This window comes from Eriocheir sinensis, chromosome 19 (genome assembly GCF_024679095.1).
Source record: "Eriocheir sinensis breed Jianghai 21 chromosome 19, ASM2467909v1, whole genome shotgun sequence".
Taxonomy (NCBI): Eukaryota; Metazoa; Arthropoda; class Malacostraca; order Decapoda; family Varunidae; genus Eriocheir; species Eriocheir sinensis.
This window is the reverse complement of record NC_066527.1, coordinates 4073931-4089720: the sequence shown is the minus strand read 5'-3', so window position 1 is coordinate 4089720 and position 15790 is coordinate 4073931. Positions and strand designations below refer to the sequence as shown.

The 15790-nt window shown below is 42.9% G+C and overlaps 1 protein-coding gene across 1 annotated transcript in view; it reads left to right on the top strand.

Annotated features, from left to right (window-relative positions):
* LOC127000573 (hemicentin-2-like) overlaps positions 1 to 15790 on the top strand; it is a 191682-nt gene that overhangs the window by 98422 nt on the left and 77470 nt on the right. Inside the window, exon 3 of the mRNA XM_050864400.1 lies at positions 12687 to 12848. Within this exon, the coding sequence (XP_050720357.1) occupies positions 12776 to 12848 (73 nt within the window). The 5' untranslated portion in view covers positions 12687 to 12775. The remainder of the gene's footprint in view (positions 1 to 12686; positions 12849 to 15790) is intronic.

The window sequence follows — 15790 nt, the reverse complement described above, 5'->3', positions numbered from 1 at the left end:
AACAGAGTATCAAAACACCTCTCAAATCATTTATAATCATTGTTTTCGAATTCTCTACCACTTCTACTCATTTTAGATCTTCGTTTATACTCGTGAAAAGGAAGCTGGAGGGAGAGAGGTTGATGCCCGGTAAAGAAAACATCGTAACAGAGGCCCTTCCACTTGATAAAGAAAAATAATAAAAGTGAATGAATCATAGGAACATCAAGTAGCGGGCTTTTTTTATTATTGTTTCTTTTTTTGTGTGCCGTTGAGCTGTCTCCTTTGTTGTAAAAAAAAAATAAAAAACAAAAAAAATAAAAAAAAAAACATTGAAGGAGTATTTGTCATGAGCCTTCAGTCACTTCACACCACCGCGGGAAATACTTATTCATTCAGTCTTAGTTTCTTCACGGGTGGGGGGGTGGGAGCGGGGTTGGGAGGGGTGGGGGGGCAGAAAAGACCCTTCCACTTGATATAAAAAAAAAATAATAATAAAAGTAAACATTGAAGGAGTATTTGTCATGGGCCTTCACACACTTCGCATCAGCGCGGGACATACTTATACATTTATAGCATCTTCCATTTAGCGTAACCCGTTTCTGGGTCGTGATCTGTAGAGTCCCTCATAGAGTCCCGACAACCTAAGATTTGGACGCCATTATTGGCCCTGTGTTTTCGCCGCGCTTTTCAAACACTAGCACACGGTCTCGCGGCGAAGACAGGGCCAATAATGGCGTCCAAATCTTAGGCTGTCGGGACTCTATCTATCAAGGGACTCTACAGATCATGACCCAGAAACGGGTTACGCTAAATGGAAAAGGCTATTAGTCTTTGTTTCTTCACGGGGGAGGGGGGTGGGGGGGGAAGTGGATGGGGACGTGGTTCGAGGATGGTGGTGGTGGTGGTGGTGGTGGGTTGGTTGGGGGTTGGGTGGGCAGAGGATACACGTCCAACAAGAAAAAAAAAACATTATGAAGAGCCTTTACCATGAGCCTTTCACCATGAGCCTTTACCATGAGCCTTTCACCATGAGCCTTTACCATGAGCCTTTACCATGAGCCTTTATCATGAGCCTTTCACCAGGAGTCTTTACCAGGAGCCTTTACCAGGAGCCTTTCACCAGGAGCCTTTACCAGGAGCCTTTACCAGGAGCCTTTCACCATGAGCCTTTCACCAGGAGCCTTTACCATGAGCCTTTACCATGAGCCTTTATCGTGAGTCTTTACCATGAGCCTTTACCGTGAGCCTTTATCATGAGCCTTTACCATGAGCCTTTACCGTGAGCCTTTACCATGAGCCTTTACCATGAGCCTTTACCGTGAGCCTTTATCATGAGCCTTTACCATGAGCCTTTACCGTGAGTCTTTATCATGAGCCTTTACCATGAGCCTTTACCAGGAGCCTTTCACCATGAGCCTTTACCATGAGCCTTTGACATCCTCTCTTCATTCCTCGGATCTTTCTTGCTGCCTCGCGTGAGTAGGACGTAGGAGGGGGGCGGGGGAGGCAGGGGGGAAGGGGCTGCCAGAAAGAAATAATAGCGGTTTGACTCCGTGTTGCAGTGGTTAGAGCGCCTGGGTACGAAGACGCGGGCTGGGGTAGCTGTTAATCCTCCCTCCTGGGCTGGTCGATAAGTGGATACCTCTGGAAACCTGAGGAATGTAAACTGTGGAAAAGGAGGAGGAAGAGAAGGAGGAGGAGGAGGAAGAGGAGAAGGAGGAGGAGGAGGAGAGCTCATAAGAACTAACTCTGAAGGCCTTGCGAGAGTTGATTAGACGGAAGAAGAGCAAAAGGAGGAGCAGGAGGAAGAGGAGAAGGAGGAGGAGGAGGAGAGCTCATAAGAACTAACTCTTAAGGCCTTGCGAGAGTTGATTAGACGGAAGAAGAGCAAGAGGACGAGCAGGAGGAAGAGGAGGAGGAGGAGGAGGAGGAACAGGTGAGGTGAGGTGGACCTTTGCTAACTAACTCTCAAGGGCTGTTTTGTCGCCTCCACTTCCCTTTTAGGCCTCCAGACGCCCTTTCTAGGCCTGTCCGCCCCAACGCCTCCTTCACGGAACTTGGCAACCTAAGCCGACAGACAGACTACGGGGACGGGGCGCGGGAAGGGCTGCTGTGTTGAGGCCGCTGCTCTGGGTGTTGTTTGTTGGTGTTGACGTTGAAAATAGAGGGAATGTGTTAGTTTTTTGTTGTTTTTTTGTGCTTTCGTTTATGTTTGCTTCTTCTTCTTCTTCTTCTTCTTCTTCTTCTTCTATTTTTTGTGTTATTCCTTTTTTTTTCTCTAAGTCTAAGGAGTTGTTCATTTTCCCACTAACTGCCCTCGTCTTGTTTGTTGGTGTTGATGATGAAAATAAAGGGAATGTGTTAGTTTTTTTTCTGTTCTTTTTTTGTGCTTTTGTTTATGTTTGTTTTTCTCTTCTTTTTTTGTTATTCCTTTTTTTCTCTCTAAGTCTAAGGAGTTGTTCATTTTCCCACTAACTGCCCTCGTCTTGTTTGTTGGTGTTGATGATGAAAACAAAGGGAATGTGTTAGTTTTTTTTCTGTTCTTTTTTTGTGCTTTTGTGTATGTTTGTTTTTCTCTTCTATTTTTTTTGTTATTTCTTTTTTCTCTCTAAGTCTAAGGAGTTGTTCATTTTCCCACTAACTGCTCTCGTCTTGTTTGTTGGTGTTCATGAAAGTAAAGGAAAGGTATTAGTTTTTTTCTGTTCTTTTTCTGTGCTTCTGTTTGTTTGCTTTTCTCTTCTATTTTTTGTGTTATTCCTTTTTTTCTCTCTCTAAGGAGTTGATCATTTTCCCACTAACTGCTCTCGCATGAAGGTTGTTCCAGTGACGGATGACTCCCTTCGAAAACAACTCCTGTCGATGTCTATTGTATCACTTCACTCAAATTGTGTGACGGGTTAGTATATAATGTGAAGAGCTTAGAGTCATCGACATTTTTTTTACAGCAAAGGAGTCAGTTCAAGGACATAAAAAAAGGAAACAAATATGAAAAAATAAGCCCGCTAGTCACTGCTCGCAAGAAGAGTTAGAGGAGTGGCCGAAAGATAGGTCAATTTCGGGAGGAGAGGTGCCCTGATACCTGAAGACTTGTGTCGGATGCCCTCGCAAGCGTCTCTTTTTCGAACGTAAAGAGAGTGAGTCATTCTCCATAAGGTCGAGTCCTCAACGATTGCATCATTTCCATAACGCGTCGCTCTACCCTCTAACAATCCAATCTCCTTGCAATTAGGGGACCAGAACTGCACTGTGTATTCGAGACGAGATCTCACCTGCGAATTATACAAGGACAGCATTACTCCCGGCGCCTTATACTCGAAATTCCTAGCTGGGGAGGGCGAAGAGGAGGGACAACGTATGGGTAAAGGGAGGTGCACAGGGGGGGGCGAGGTGATATATGGGGCGGGTGTCGATATCAGAGCGCACCTGTGAATTATTAGCGGGGGTGAGGGGAGGGGGAAGGGGGAGGGCGGGGGTAGGGGAGGGTGAGCAGGTGAACAGTGATAAACGAACCATTAGGATACTCACCTGATGGCTGTGTGTGTGTGTGTGTGTGTGTGTGTGTGTGTGTGTGTGTGTGTGTGTGTGTGTGTGTGTGTGTGTGTGTGTGTGTGTGTGTGTGTGTGTGTGTGTGTGTGTGTGTGTGTTAGTTTCCTCGTCATATCCCTCTTCGACCCTGCACCACAAAAGAGAGAGAGAGAGAGAGAGAGAGAGAGAGGCACGAAAGACAAGGTACAGAAGACGGACGAAGGGTGATAATATTGATAATAATAATAATGATAGATGATAATAGAGAGAGAGAGAGAGAGAGAGAGAGAGAGAGAGAGGCAGCACGAAAGACAAGGTACAGAAGACGGACGAAGGGTGATAATAAGGATAATAATAATAATGATAGATGATAATAGAGAGAGAGAGAGAGAGAGAGAGAGAGAGAGTCATTTATCACCTGGAGGCGCTATCACCTGACACACCTGACTGATTACCTGTGATGACGCTCGCGGCCACGATGGATGAGCGAGGAGCACTTACTATGGACAGGTAGACAGGTAGATTGAGGTAGATGGATAGTTAGAGAGGAAGAGATTAATAGATTGGCAGGTGTAGGTAAATAGATAATGGAATAGCTATGAAAAGGATAGAGGATTAGAAAGATAGATAACAGAAGAGATAGATTGATTTAGATAGATAGATAGAGAGATTAAAGTATATTGGCAGGTAGAGATAAATAAAGGAATAGATATAAACAGGAATAGACTGATAGATAAATAGATAGATAGATAGATTGATAGACATGGAAGGAAAAGGATAAATTGAAGGTTACATGTACAGACGAATTAATTGAATAACACACAAACCATAGACTTCACAATCTCTTGACGGGAAACGGGGCGCGGGGCCGATTCGCAGGGGGCCGATTTTCAAAAATTTAAAATTTAAATATTTTCAAAACCAAAGCAGCTAGCGACCTGAAACTAAAACAGGCACCTCCCTTAGGCATATATGAGTCTCCATGAGCAGCGGTATCAAAAAATTCAAAGTCGTTCCCTAATAAAATTCCGATTAATTGTTTTTTATATAAGTATAACAAAACTTAAAAAGGCTATAAAATCCTCAGATTTTACGCTAGATGCACAAACATCACCAAATGCAGAGATAATCACTTATATTTTCAGAATCAATAGCAATATTTAGCATATCTTATAAGTTTTTGCCCGAAATAGCTACTTATTTTTTTTTATTTAGTGCAATTTTTACGTAAGTTTTAACATCTAATAAATCACTTAATTTTCACATTAGAAACTTAATACTTGAGGAAAGCATGCAGAAACATCTTAATTTTACTCAACAAAAGCAAACTATTCATTTTCTATATACAATCACAACTTATTTTGGTTGAATTCCGATGTCACTATTGCCGCAGCACGTCTTGCCGGCTATCTGGCCCTCGTCCCTGAGCAATCACTTTAGCCTTTTGGCCTATGACTTGTGGGCCCCGGTCAGTTTCCTGGACTTGTACACGTCCCTGTTCCTCGCCGTCTCCTTCCTGCCCTCCTCGATACTGCTCCTCTTCCTGCCGGTCGGCTGCTTCAAGGCCTTGTTCTTCCTCGCTTCTGAGGTCACGTCCTTGGAGAAATTAGCACCGAAACAGTTGAAGAGGGACCTGCTGATGTGCGGCAAGATGGTGTTGGCCAGGTTGTGCCCCTCCTGGCACCTGTACCCCTGCAAGGTCGGGTCTGAGGCCGCCAGGAACTCCAGGAGGTGCCTGAACCCGTCCCTGTGGCGCATGGCAAGGGAGAGGAACCTCAACCTGCGCTCCTTCTTGTCCTCCCTGCACATCAGGGAGTCCCACAGCGACATCCCGAAGGACGCCATGTGGGCCATTGGGAGAGATGGCCGCTTCAGGACCGCCCGGCCCGTCTCCAGCTCTCCCATGTCGACCAGCTCGACCAGGGCGTCGAACATCACAGAGGGCGGGTCGCCCCTCTCGAGCTCCACGGTAATCTTCATCTCCTCCTGCTGGGCAAGCTCCTGCTTGCAGCACTCGGCCACAGAGGAGTTGGCCTGGACCTACCTGGCCAGGTAGCCGGCGTAGTTGCCGACCGCGGCGAGGAGCAACTCGTCCGTCGGCGGGTCCGGCTGGTCGCGGCGTCCTCATATCTTGTGTCTCCTCCGTCACTTCCACGCGATCCACTGCCTTCTGTGTCTTCTTGTATCGTCCTCTGGATCCTTGCAGTTGTGGGGAAGGGTACAGAGACGATGAATAACTGTAGGTCCTTTACTTGGAGAGTAAACAGAGGCAGGACAGCGATAATCCTTTACAGAGGGAAGTGCCCAGCTGACTGCGTGCCTAAGGCGAGTTAGGCGACGCGGGAACTGAGCTGAGTTGCCATGTAGGCACTAACTAAACGTACATTTCTTGTTTCCTAATACGTAAAACTGTGGACTTCACTATCCTACAGTTATCATTCATTTTACGTAAAGATTTCAACCTAAAGTTACGCAAATTTGCCATTTTTTACACAACGTTTTCAAAGTGCACGCATGGTGCTATTTTATATAAGTTACCTTGAATCCTCGACCAAATCACTCTAGAGACACTCCTGCCTGCTTGTATGCACTAAAACTTGAAGATTTCGTCCTGTTTCCACTTAAATTCGGAGTAAGAACGCAGAGTGTGTTTGAGTTGTCGCAGTGAAAGTCGCCATAACAATCGGCCCCTTACGCGAAGCCAGCGCGCCAAGACTGAAGAGATTTCCCGTCAACTAGTTGTGAAGTCTATACACAAACAAACAAACAAACAAGCAAACAAGCAGCCTGACAGATAGATAAACAAGCTGATAGATAACTAGATAGATACAGACAAATAATTATAGATAGATGGTCAGAAATGTTTATAGACAGACTGATTAGAACACACACACACACACACTCACTCACTCACTCACTCACTCACTCACTCACTCACAGATCTGTTTGCGTCGTAATCTGGCTTTGACTTTTCCCCCTGATGATGTACATCCGTGTGTGTGTGTGTGTGTGTGTGTGTGTGTGTGTGTGTGTGTGTGTGTGTGTGTGTGTGAAATATGGTAATGGTTCTTTTTTTTCTTATTTCTTACTTTCCCTTTTCCTTCATTTCCTTTTACGTTTTCTCATCTCTTCTTTCTCCTTCTTCTCTTCCTCTTCTTCTTCCTCCTCCTCCTCTTCCTCCTCCTCCTCTTTCGTTACCTTTTTGTAGTCTCCTTTCTCTTCATCTCCTCCTCCTCCTCCTCCTCCTCCTCCTCCTCCTCCTCCTCCTCCTCCTCCTCCTCTTCCTCCTCCTCCTCCTCTTCCTCCGCTTCCTCCTCCTCTTTCGTTACCTTTTTGCAGTCTCCTTTCTCTTCATCTCCTCCTCCTCTTCCTCCTCCTCCTCCTCCTCCTCCTCCTCCTCCATTACCTTCCATGCAATATCCTTCCTGTTGATCTTCCTCCCAATATTCATCTTGATTGCTTCTTCCTTTTCTTCTTCTTTTTCTGGTTCTGGTTCTTCATCTTCTCTTTCTTCTTCTTCTTCTTCTTCTTCTTCGTCTTCATTTCCTTCTTTGTCAACTTCTTCTTCTTCTTCTTCTTCTTCTTCTTCCCGTTCTGCTTCACTTATTCCTGTATTCGTGTATTAGTGAAAGAAACGTTTTTGGTGTTTGTATTAATGAAAAACGTTCCATGCTATTAATTTGTTATTGTTGTTGAAGTGGAAAACAATGTCGTGCTGTGTATTATTATAAGGAAAATGTTGCTGCTTTGTTTATTAGTGAAACAGAAAAGTTCCCGTTGAGGGTTTTTTTCTAATTAGGAAAGACTATTCACGTGTATTATTTTCTTCTGATAAAAAGTTGTCCAGAAATACAGACATCCTTACATACATAGGTACATATAAACACGATCACTCTTTATTATTTTACATTATTATCATACATTATTATACATACAAGCACGATTATTCTTTCTGTATATACAACAAAAAACTTATCACAGTATATAAGTCATTACATACATACATACATACATACATACACACATACATACACACATACATACATACACACTCACGTACATACATACATACATACATACATACACACACATACATACATACACACATACATACAATCACACGCAAATACATACATACATATATACATTCACACACATACATACATACATACATACATACATACACATATTCATAAATGATTTCGCTTTTAGACCCGCAGCCCGGACCATTGAGATGCAACGAACGAGATACCAACTGTAACCCCTACTGGTATTTAGGATTAGACTTGTGAACTGTGAAACTGACCGTCTGCCGAAAATATATGGGTGGCTTACTTAACAAGCACCACTAATTGGTTGTTAGATGTTGGGTCTAGATCCAGTATATGAGATACCAGATGAAACTAATATATAATATATCTGTGGACTCTCCTGATTATAGAATGACCAGTGACAGACATATTGGAAGGTGGGTACCCCCTGACAGACACACTGAAAAGGGGGGTTAATTGGATCTAGATCCAACTTAGGAGATACCAAGTAAAATTTACACTACAATAGCACTGCACATCCTAGAGTACTGTGGTGGTAATGACAGACATTTTAGTGGGTGGTTACCCCCTGACAGACGCCCCACAACGAGTGGGGAGGGGGAGACAGGATCTAGATTCAACTTAGGAGATACCAAGTAAAATTTACACTACAATAGCACTGCACATCCTAGAGTACTGTGGTGGTAATGACAGACATTTTAGTGGGTGGTTACCCCCTGACAGACATTTCATTTGATTTATTATACACATAGGCTATACCAGGTTCAGTGACTTCGAACATATTATCTCTGATGTCTGTCTCCACCAGGCAAGAAAACTCACAAGATATAATCACTATTAACGAAATATGCCTTACATCCAAGTACTAACTATAGCCCCATGATTGTCTAAAACAAATATCACTAATAAAATTATTTGTACGTTATGTGCGTACTTACAAGTACAGTTGTATTGCCAGAGATTTGAATTGGGAAGAATCATACATCCGTAACATTTAATGAAATTGCTTTTGAAAAAGAAAAGAAAAAAACAAACAAACAAAAACAAAAAACCCAACATATCTTTTTTGAGCATAATATCGATACAAGTATTGCTATATACGTTTACTGCAGGTTTAACGTACATGAAGGTATTAATGTCATATGCCTTACCCACTGATATAACTAATAGGACAAATACATTTCCTTAACACTTACTGACCAACTCTGTTTGAAAATAAATACAAATCACTCATGAAAACAGTCTGTTCATATTTACCTGTACGAGTATAATCTCATATTTTAACCATGGTAAAAAATTTATAAAACAAAGTGCCTTAATAAATGTCTGCATTTCAAGTTTGTCTCACTTTAACATAAAAACAGGAAGAATAAACAGTATATAATTATTCATAACAGTATATACCAAATAAATGTCTCCATTTCAGGATTGTTTGTCTCACTTTCACATAAAAATGGGAATAATAAACTGCATTTATTCATAACACTATATACCAACTTAATGGTACATTTCCAATATATTACGAATGAACATATAGGAAAATAAGAAATCCGTAGCATTTAATATAGAACCCTTTTAGAAAATCAAAACGAACGTTTTACACAAATAAATATGTGCACAATATCATTAAAGGTATGCAACCGGTATGTCCATATATATTTATCACAAAAAATATAGTCATATACTTTTACCTCAGATTAACATATAACAAACAGATTTCATTAACAGTTATTACTGTCCACTGATTTGTAAAAATAAAATAAATAAATAAATAAATAAATAAATAAGTGAATAAATACAAATAACGCATTAAAACCAATAATGTTCATGATGTATTTATGCTTCTATTATTACGACATCATAATGATACAAATCTGCAAAAACACATTGCCTTGACAAATATCTGTATTTAATATGTGTCTTCATCACTTGCACTTTCATCATCTGTCCATTGGTCATCACTTTCATCATGATCAATATCATCAGAGCAGGTATCAGTTTCTGCCACATTAGTAGTGTTCTGGATGAGGACCATTGGCACAGAGCTTCCCTCAAACCATTCCGGAATAAAAGCTTTCTCATCTTTCTTCCATCCAAATTGAGTTAGGTCTAATCCGTCACTGGGATTTTGCTTATCAGCTCGGTGCCAAAGAATGCTAAGATACTGAGCACGTTGAATTTTCTTTTTGAGAGTTGCGGTACAAGGTGGCAGGAGTGCACAATTGATACGCTTCACATTCGCTAGAGGATTTCTTTGGTTAACAGATCCAGTCATTTTATTGAACATGACATACCTGGCTTCAGTAAGGTCACTAAGGTGTGGATGGCCATATAGAGCACATACAAAGGAAGACAAAGTGTCTATGTCTGGATCCTGAGTGGATGAGAGTTCCTGGAAAGCTTTTACAAATTTTCCTGTTTCATCGTTTGCCATGACGTTAAATGGTCTTATTTTTCCTTTCCTGTAAAATGCTGCTGTGACATCTGAGCCAGTGAAGGCGTGGAATGCTGGTAATGCGGCTGATATTCCAGCTCTTTTTAATTCCAGAACATGAAACAGCTCGTTGATGTTGATATATCTGCGATTGTTTCCATATCCGCAGTCCAGCAGAATACTTCGTGTTTCTTGCTCTTCTTCACTCATCTTTCCCAGTAAACCTAACAGAATTACTACAATGTCAGTATCCGAAGCTCTAACAATTATATTCCCATGCACTTTGGATACATGAAGAGCAACCAAAGTATCTGCCTCCTCATGATGACCTTGGAGATTTTCTGGTTGGTCAGTGATCATATACTCTTGTTCACTATTAAAGGAATACTTCAAGCAATAACCACCATGTGACACTACTAGAACCTTACGTCCAATGATTGGACCATAGTGATCCTTACACCATTCCACGAGAAGGAATTTTGCTAGTTCATCTTTGAAATTTCCATTTGTCAAGAGCTGGGAGCCTCTTGTCGTGGAATTTGTTCTGGTCCAGTGATTGTAAATCTAGTAATATTATCTGCCCCTCTTAATTTCCTTTCATTTTCTTTAAGTGACGGGTTGATGTACTTATCAAAGAGAACATGAATTTGGTTTCCTGGAAAAGAGCAGATTTTTATCAAAAGTTCCCTTGCTATTGCTCCATAAGATCCAATTGTCTGCTGCAAGATTGTATGGAATAATAAGCCTCCGTCGATAATGGTTGCTGCCACATTATGGTGACTCGCAGTTGATAATGAGCTGTCTAGATGCTTTTCCAGTAATCGTAGTAGGGCTGACTTTTCGGTTTTTAGGGGGGATCCATCGCTGTGTGCCAGTGAAAGGGGAACTTCTGTCACTGGGAATGACAGAATGTGTCTCAGGTCCAAGGTAGTAGTCTGATGAGAAGCAACCTGGATTATACGTGCAAACACATCTCTTACTCCTTCTGCAGCTGACTTGAGTGTAGCAACCATCGATTTCCTTTTATTGTTATTCTCCATGGCGAAGTTTTTAACCCTTGTTCTTGGTATGGTCTTTAAAAATCTAGTCTTGTCAACACTGCACTCTTGCTGGAATGTCAATCGGCATTCACGACCTCTTGAAAGCGATCCAAGCAGATAAAGCTTAGTTTCTTGATCAGTAGCTTTTCCAGATGAAATATTCAGGAGGTCAGGTGAACTACAGGCAGGGTCTCCAAAGGGATTGCAAGTTTCCTTCAGTAATGCACTTATGACATCTATACTATCATTATCTTTCTTGACTCGCCACTGACGAAGCTGAACAGATGGCTGCACAACTTCTTCTATGCCCAATATAGTTCTTAATTCTGAAACAGCCAATCCTCTCTGAGTTGTTGTAATGCTCCATCTGCGAAATGTGCTTTCAGAGTTCCTAAAGGCAACAATACCTTAATAATGTATAATACTGTTCAATAGGCCCTATACTATACGTAGGCTATACAGTAATTATCAGGGCTTGTCCTTCCCTCTCCCCACCTGTTGGGGTGTGTCTGTCAGGGGGTAACCACCCACTAAAATGTCTGTCATTACCACCACAGTACTCTAGGATGTGCAGTGCTATTGTAGTGTAAATTTTACTTGGTATCTCCTAAGTTGAATCTAGATCCTGTCTCCCCCTCCCCACTCGTTGTGGGGCGTCTGTCAGGGGGTAACCACCCACTAAAATGTCTGTCATTACCACCACAGTACTCTAGGATGTGCAGTGCTATTGTAGTGTAAATTTTACTTGGTATCTCCTAAGTTGGATCTAGATCCAATTAACCCCCCTTTTCAGTGTGTCTGTCAGGGGGTACCCACCTTCCAATATGTCTGTCACTGGTCATTCTATAATCAGGAGAGTCCACAGATATATTATATATTAGTTTCATCTGGTATCTCATATACTGGATCTAGACCCAACATCTAACAACCAATTAGTGGTGCTTGTTAAGTAAGCCACCCATATATTTTCGGCAGACGGTCAGTTTCACAGTTTACAAGTCTAATCCTAAATACCAGTAGGGGTTACAGTTGGTATCTCGTTCGTTGCATCTCAATGGTCCGGGCTGCCGCTCTATTTCCATATTAATAAAAAAAAGCTTCTTACGAACATTTTATAGATCTTTAAACATGAATTTTTATTATTTACTTTTTTTCAAGAGCAGCGCCGAGCAGGCTTTGTTTGTTTGTTTGTTTGTTTGTTTGTTGTTTGTAGGTTGTTTTTCTGTGTTTGTTTTGTTTTTCGTTTGAGTTGCTTCCTGTACCATAAAAAATACAATAACCAAACCAACCTTTCTCCCTACACATCCTATTTGACCATGCAGTGGCGGCGCCAAGAGAAAACGCCAAAATAGTCAATCAATCAATCCTTACACATTTGTACACACAGTCATAAACAAAAACTATTCTGCTTCCTGTATCATTAACAAAAATCCTTCTTATGAACGTTCGATAAATCAGCACACACACACACAAACACACACACACACACACACACACACACACACACACACACACACACACACACACATACAAATTCATACAATCATACAGAAGCTCATCCGCTCTCTCTATCAACAACACAAACAACAAAAACATTAACTATCCTACGAATATTAAATACAGAACAATAACAAAACCAACCCTTCTCCTCAGACTCGGCCTCGAATTCCACGCCCAACTCCTCGCCTCTGGATCATTGCCGCAGCGCCCATCTCCGTCACCTTCCACGCCCTTCCGCCGCCATGGCCTCCTGGTGGGTGCTGCTGCTGCTCCTCTGCCTCCTCGCCCTCGTCAGCCACGCCAGCGTCCCCCTCGGTAAGTAGAGACAGCCGCCCTTCTTCTTCTTCTTCGTCTTCTTCTTCTTCCTCTTCGCCTTTAGCTTCGATTTTTTTTCTGCGCCTTAGGATGTGTGTGTGTGTGTGTGTGTGTGTGTATCGTGCCCTCCTCCTCCTCCTCCCCCCTCCCCCCCTACATTTTGCTTCCTCCTCCCTTGGTAATCAGAACAGCGCCAGGAAGTGAGAGAGAGAGAGAGAGAGAGAGAGAGAGAGAGAGAGAGAGAGAGAGAGAGATTGAAGGTGACTAGGAAAAGTGAGTGAGGAGGAGGAGGAGGAAGAGGAGGAAGTAGATTAGAAGGAGGTAGGAGTGTGTCTTTTTCTCTCTTCTTTTCTCTCTCTCTCTCTCTCTCCTTTCCCCAGGAAGTAAGAGGGAATTAGGAAGAAAGAAAGAGAGAGAGAGAGAGAGAGAGAGAGAGAGAGAGAGAGAGAGAGAGAGAGAGAGAGAGAGAGAGAGAGAGAGAGAGAGAGAAAGGAGGAAAGGGAGATGGAGGTCGGAGGAATGGAAAGAGAGGAGATTTAAAGGAAGAGGAGGGTGAAAGAAAGGATGGAGGGAAACGGAAAAAGAAAGAAATCGTGACAAATACAAAGAGAAGATAAAAAAGGGAGGAGTGAGGAAGGAAGGGATACAAAGAAGAAAATAGGGAAGTAGGAGGGTGAGAGAAAGAACAGAGGGAAGGAAAGGAGGAAAGAGTAAGAAAGAAAAGAACAGAAAGAAGAAAAAGGAGAGGAGAGTGAATGAAAGGAAAGAGAGAGAGAGAGAGAGAGAGAGAGAGAGAGAGAGAGAGAGAGAGAGAGAGAGAGAGAGAGAGAGAGAGAGAGAGAGAGAGAGAGAGAGAGAGAGAGAGAGAGAGAGAGAGAGAGAGAGAGAGAGAAGAAAACAAGAGAGATGAGGTAAGTGTCGGTGCAAGGGAGGAAGGGGGAAAAGAATGGAGGGAAAGAGATGAAGGGGAAGAAATAAGGGAGTTTAAATATCAGGGAGGGAGCACATTCAAGGTAGTGAGGAAGGAAGGGAGAGAAGCAAAGGAAGAGGTACACGTTAAGGCGTCATTCTCCCTTCGTGTCGGTGCGCGTGAGGGAGGAAGGGAGAAAGGAAATAAAGGGTGGATAGATGTCACGGAGGGAGGTAGGGAGGGAAAGTAAGGAGGAGTTACAGGGTGGAGGCGTGATGGACGAAAAGGGTGTCCTATCTGGAAACTTCATATCTCCTCAAATCAGCTTCTTCGAGGTTGGGCGTTCTGTATCGTCTCTGCCAGTTCTCCCCCACATAGATGCTATCCATATACAGGGGCCTTGTCCGCCCTCGTATGGAGTATGGATCTCATTGTGGGGGGGCTCCACACACACAGCCTTGGTTGGACAGAGTGGAGTGTAAGGGTCTTCGTCTCATTAACTCCCCTCCTCTTACTTGAAGTCTTTTATCTCTTATATTCTGCTGCAGTGTTGCCTCTTTCTATCTTCTATCGATATCTGCATGCTGACTGCTCTTCTGAACTTGCTAACTACACGTATCCCCCCCTCCCGCGGCCCCGCTGCACGCGACTTTCTACTCTAGCTCATCCCTTATGCAAGACTTAACCAGCATCTTCATTCATTCATCCCCTTCACTGGTAAACTGAAACAATCTCCCTTCGTTTGTATTTCCTCCTGCCAACGACGTGACCTCTTTCAAGACGAGAGTATCAGGGCACCTCTCCACCCGAAATTGACCTCTCTTTTGGCCACTCTCCCCTACTTTCTTATATAGGAGCTTGATAGGCTTTTTTATCATGTGTTTTCCCATAAGCTGCTTCATTCACTCTAAAAAAAAAGAATAAAGGAAAGAAGGTGGAGGAAAGGACAGAGTGAGAAGGAGAAAAAAAGGGAGAAAAATGGTGAAGGAAATGCGTTAGTCTCCCTTCGTGTCTATGCCGTGTCAGTGCGTGTGAGGGAGAATAAAAGATTAAGGGAGGAGGGCGTGGTGTGACATCTCCCTGCGTCAGAACTCGCTTCTAACCTCCCTCGACGCCTCACGCTGTGCATACTTGAGTTCCCCCTCGAAGGTCCCGCCGATAGTGAACTGAATAGAGAAGTTAGTAAGTGGGACCCGAGGAGTAATAATGAGGATGTAGGTGTGTGTGTGTGTGTGGGTGTGAGTGTGGGTGTGGGTGTGCGTGTGGGTGGGGTGACGTCTCCTGGGACTCATCATTTTTCTCTCCCTCTTTTTTCATCATTTTTCTCTCTCCCTCTTTTTTCCCTTCCTTCCTTCTCTCCTCTTCTCTCCCTCCTTTCCTTTCTTCCTACATCCAACCATCCTTCCTTCCATCCTCTCCTCACTTAGTCAAGCCTTCCTTCCTTCCTTCCTTCCTTCCTTCCTTCCTTCCTTCTCTTTTCTCCCTCTCTTCTTTCTCCTTCCAACCATCCTTTCTTCCATCCTATCTTTCGTTCCCTTACTCCTTCCTCTCCTCACTTAGTCAATCCTTCCTTCCTACCTTCCTTCCTTCCTTCTCTTTTCTCTCTCTCCTCTTTCTATTTCCAACCATCCTTCCTTCCATCCTATCATTCGTTCCCTTACTCCTTCCTCTCCTCACTTAGTCAATCCTTCCTTCCTTCGTTTCTTCCTTCCTTCCTTTTTATCATTGTCTTCATCCTCCTTCGCTCCTCTTTTTCTTTCATCGTCTTTTCTTCCCACTCTCGTTTGTTATTCCTTCCTTCTCTCTCGCCTTTCATATATTACCTCTATGTATATTTCCCTCTGTGTTAGTGTGTGTGCAGGAGGGGGGGGGGGTGAAGGCTTGAAGGAGATAGCAGGAGGACGTACACTCATGAATACAGTACTAAGAAAGGTTGTAATAATAGCTAGAGTTAACATTTGTCAGCCTTTAATCACTATCTATATCTCTCAATCTATCTGTCTATCTGTGTTGATCTCTCTCTCCCTCTCTC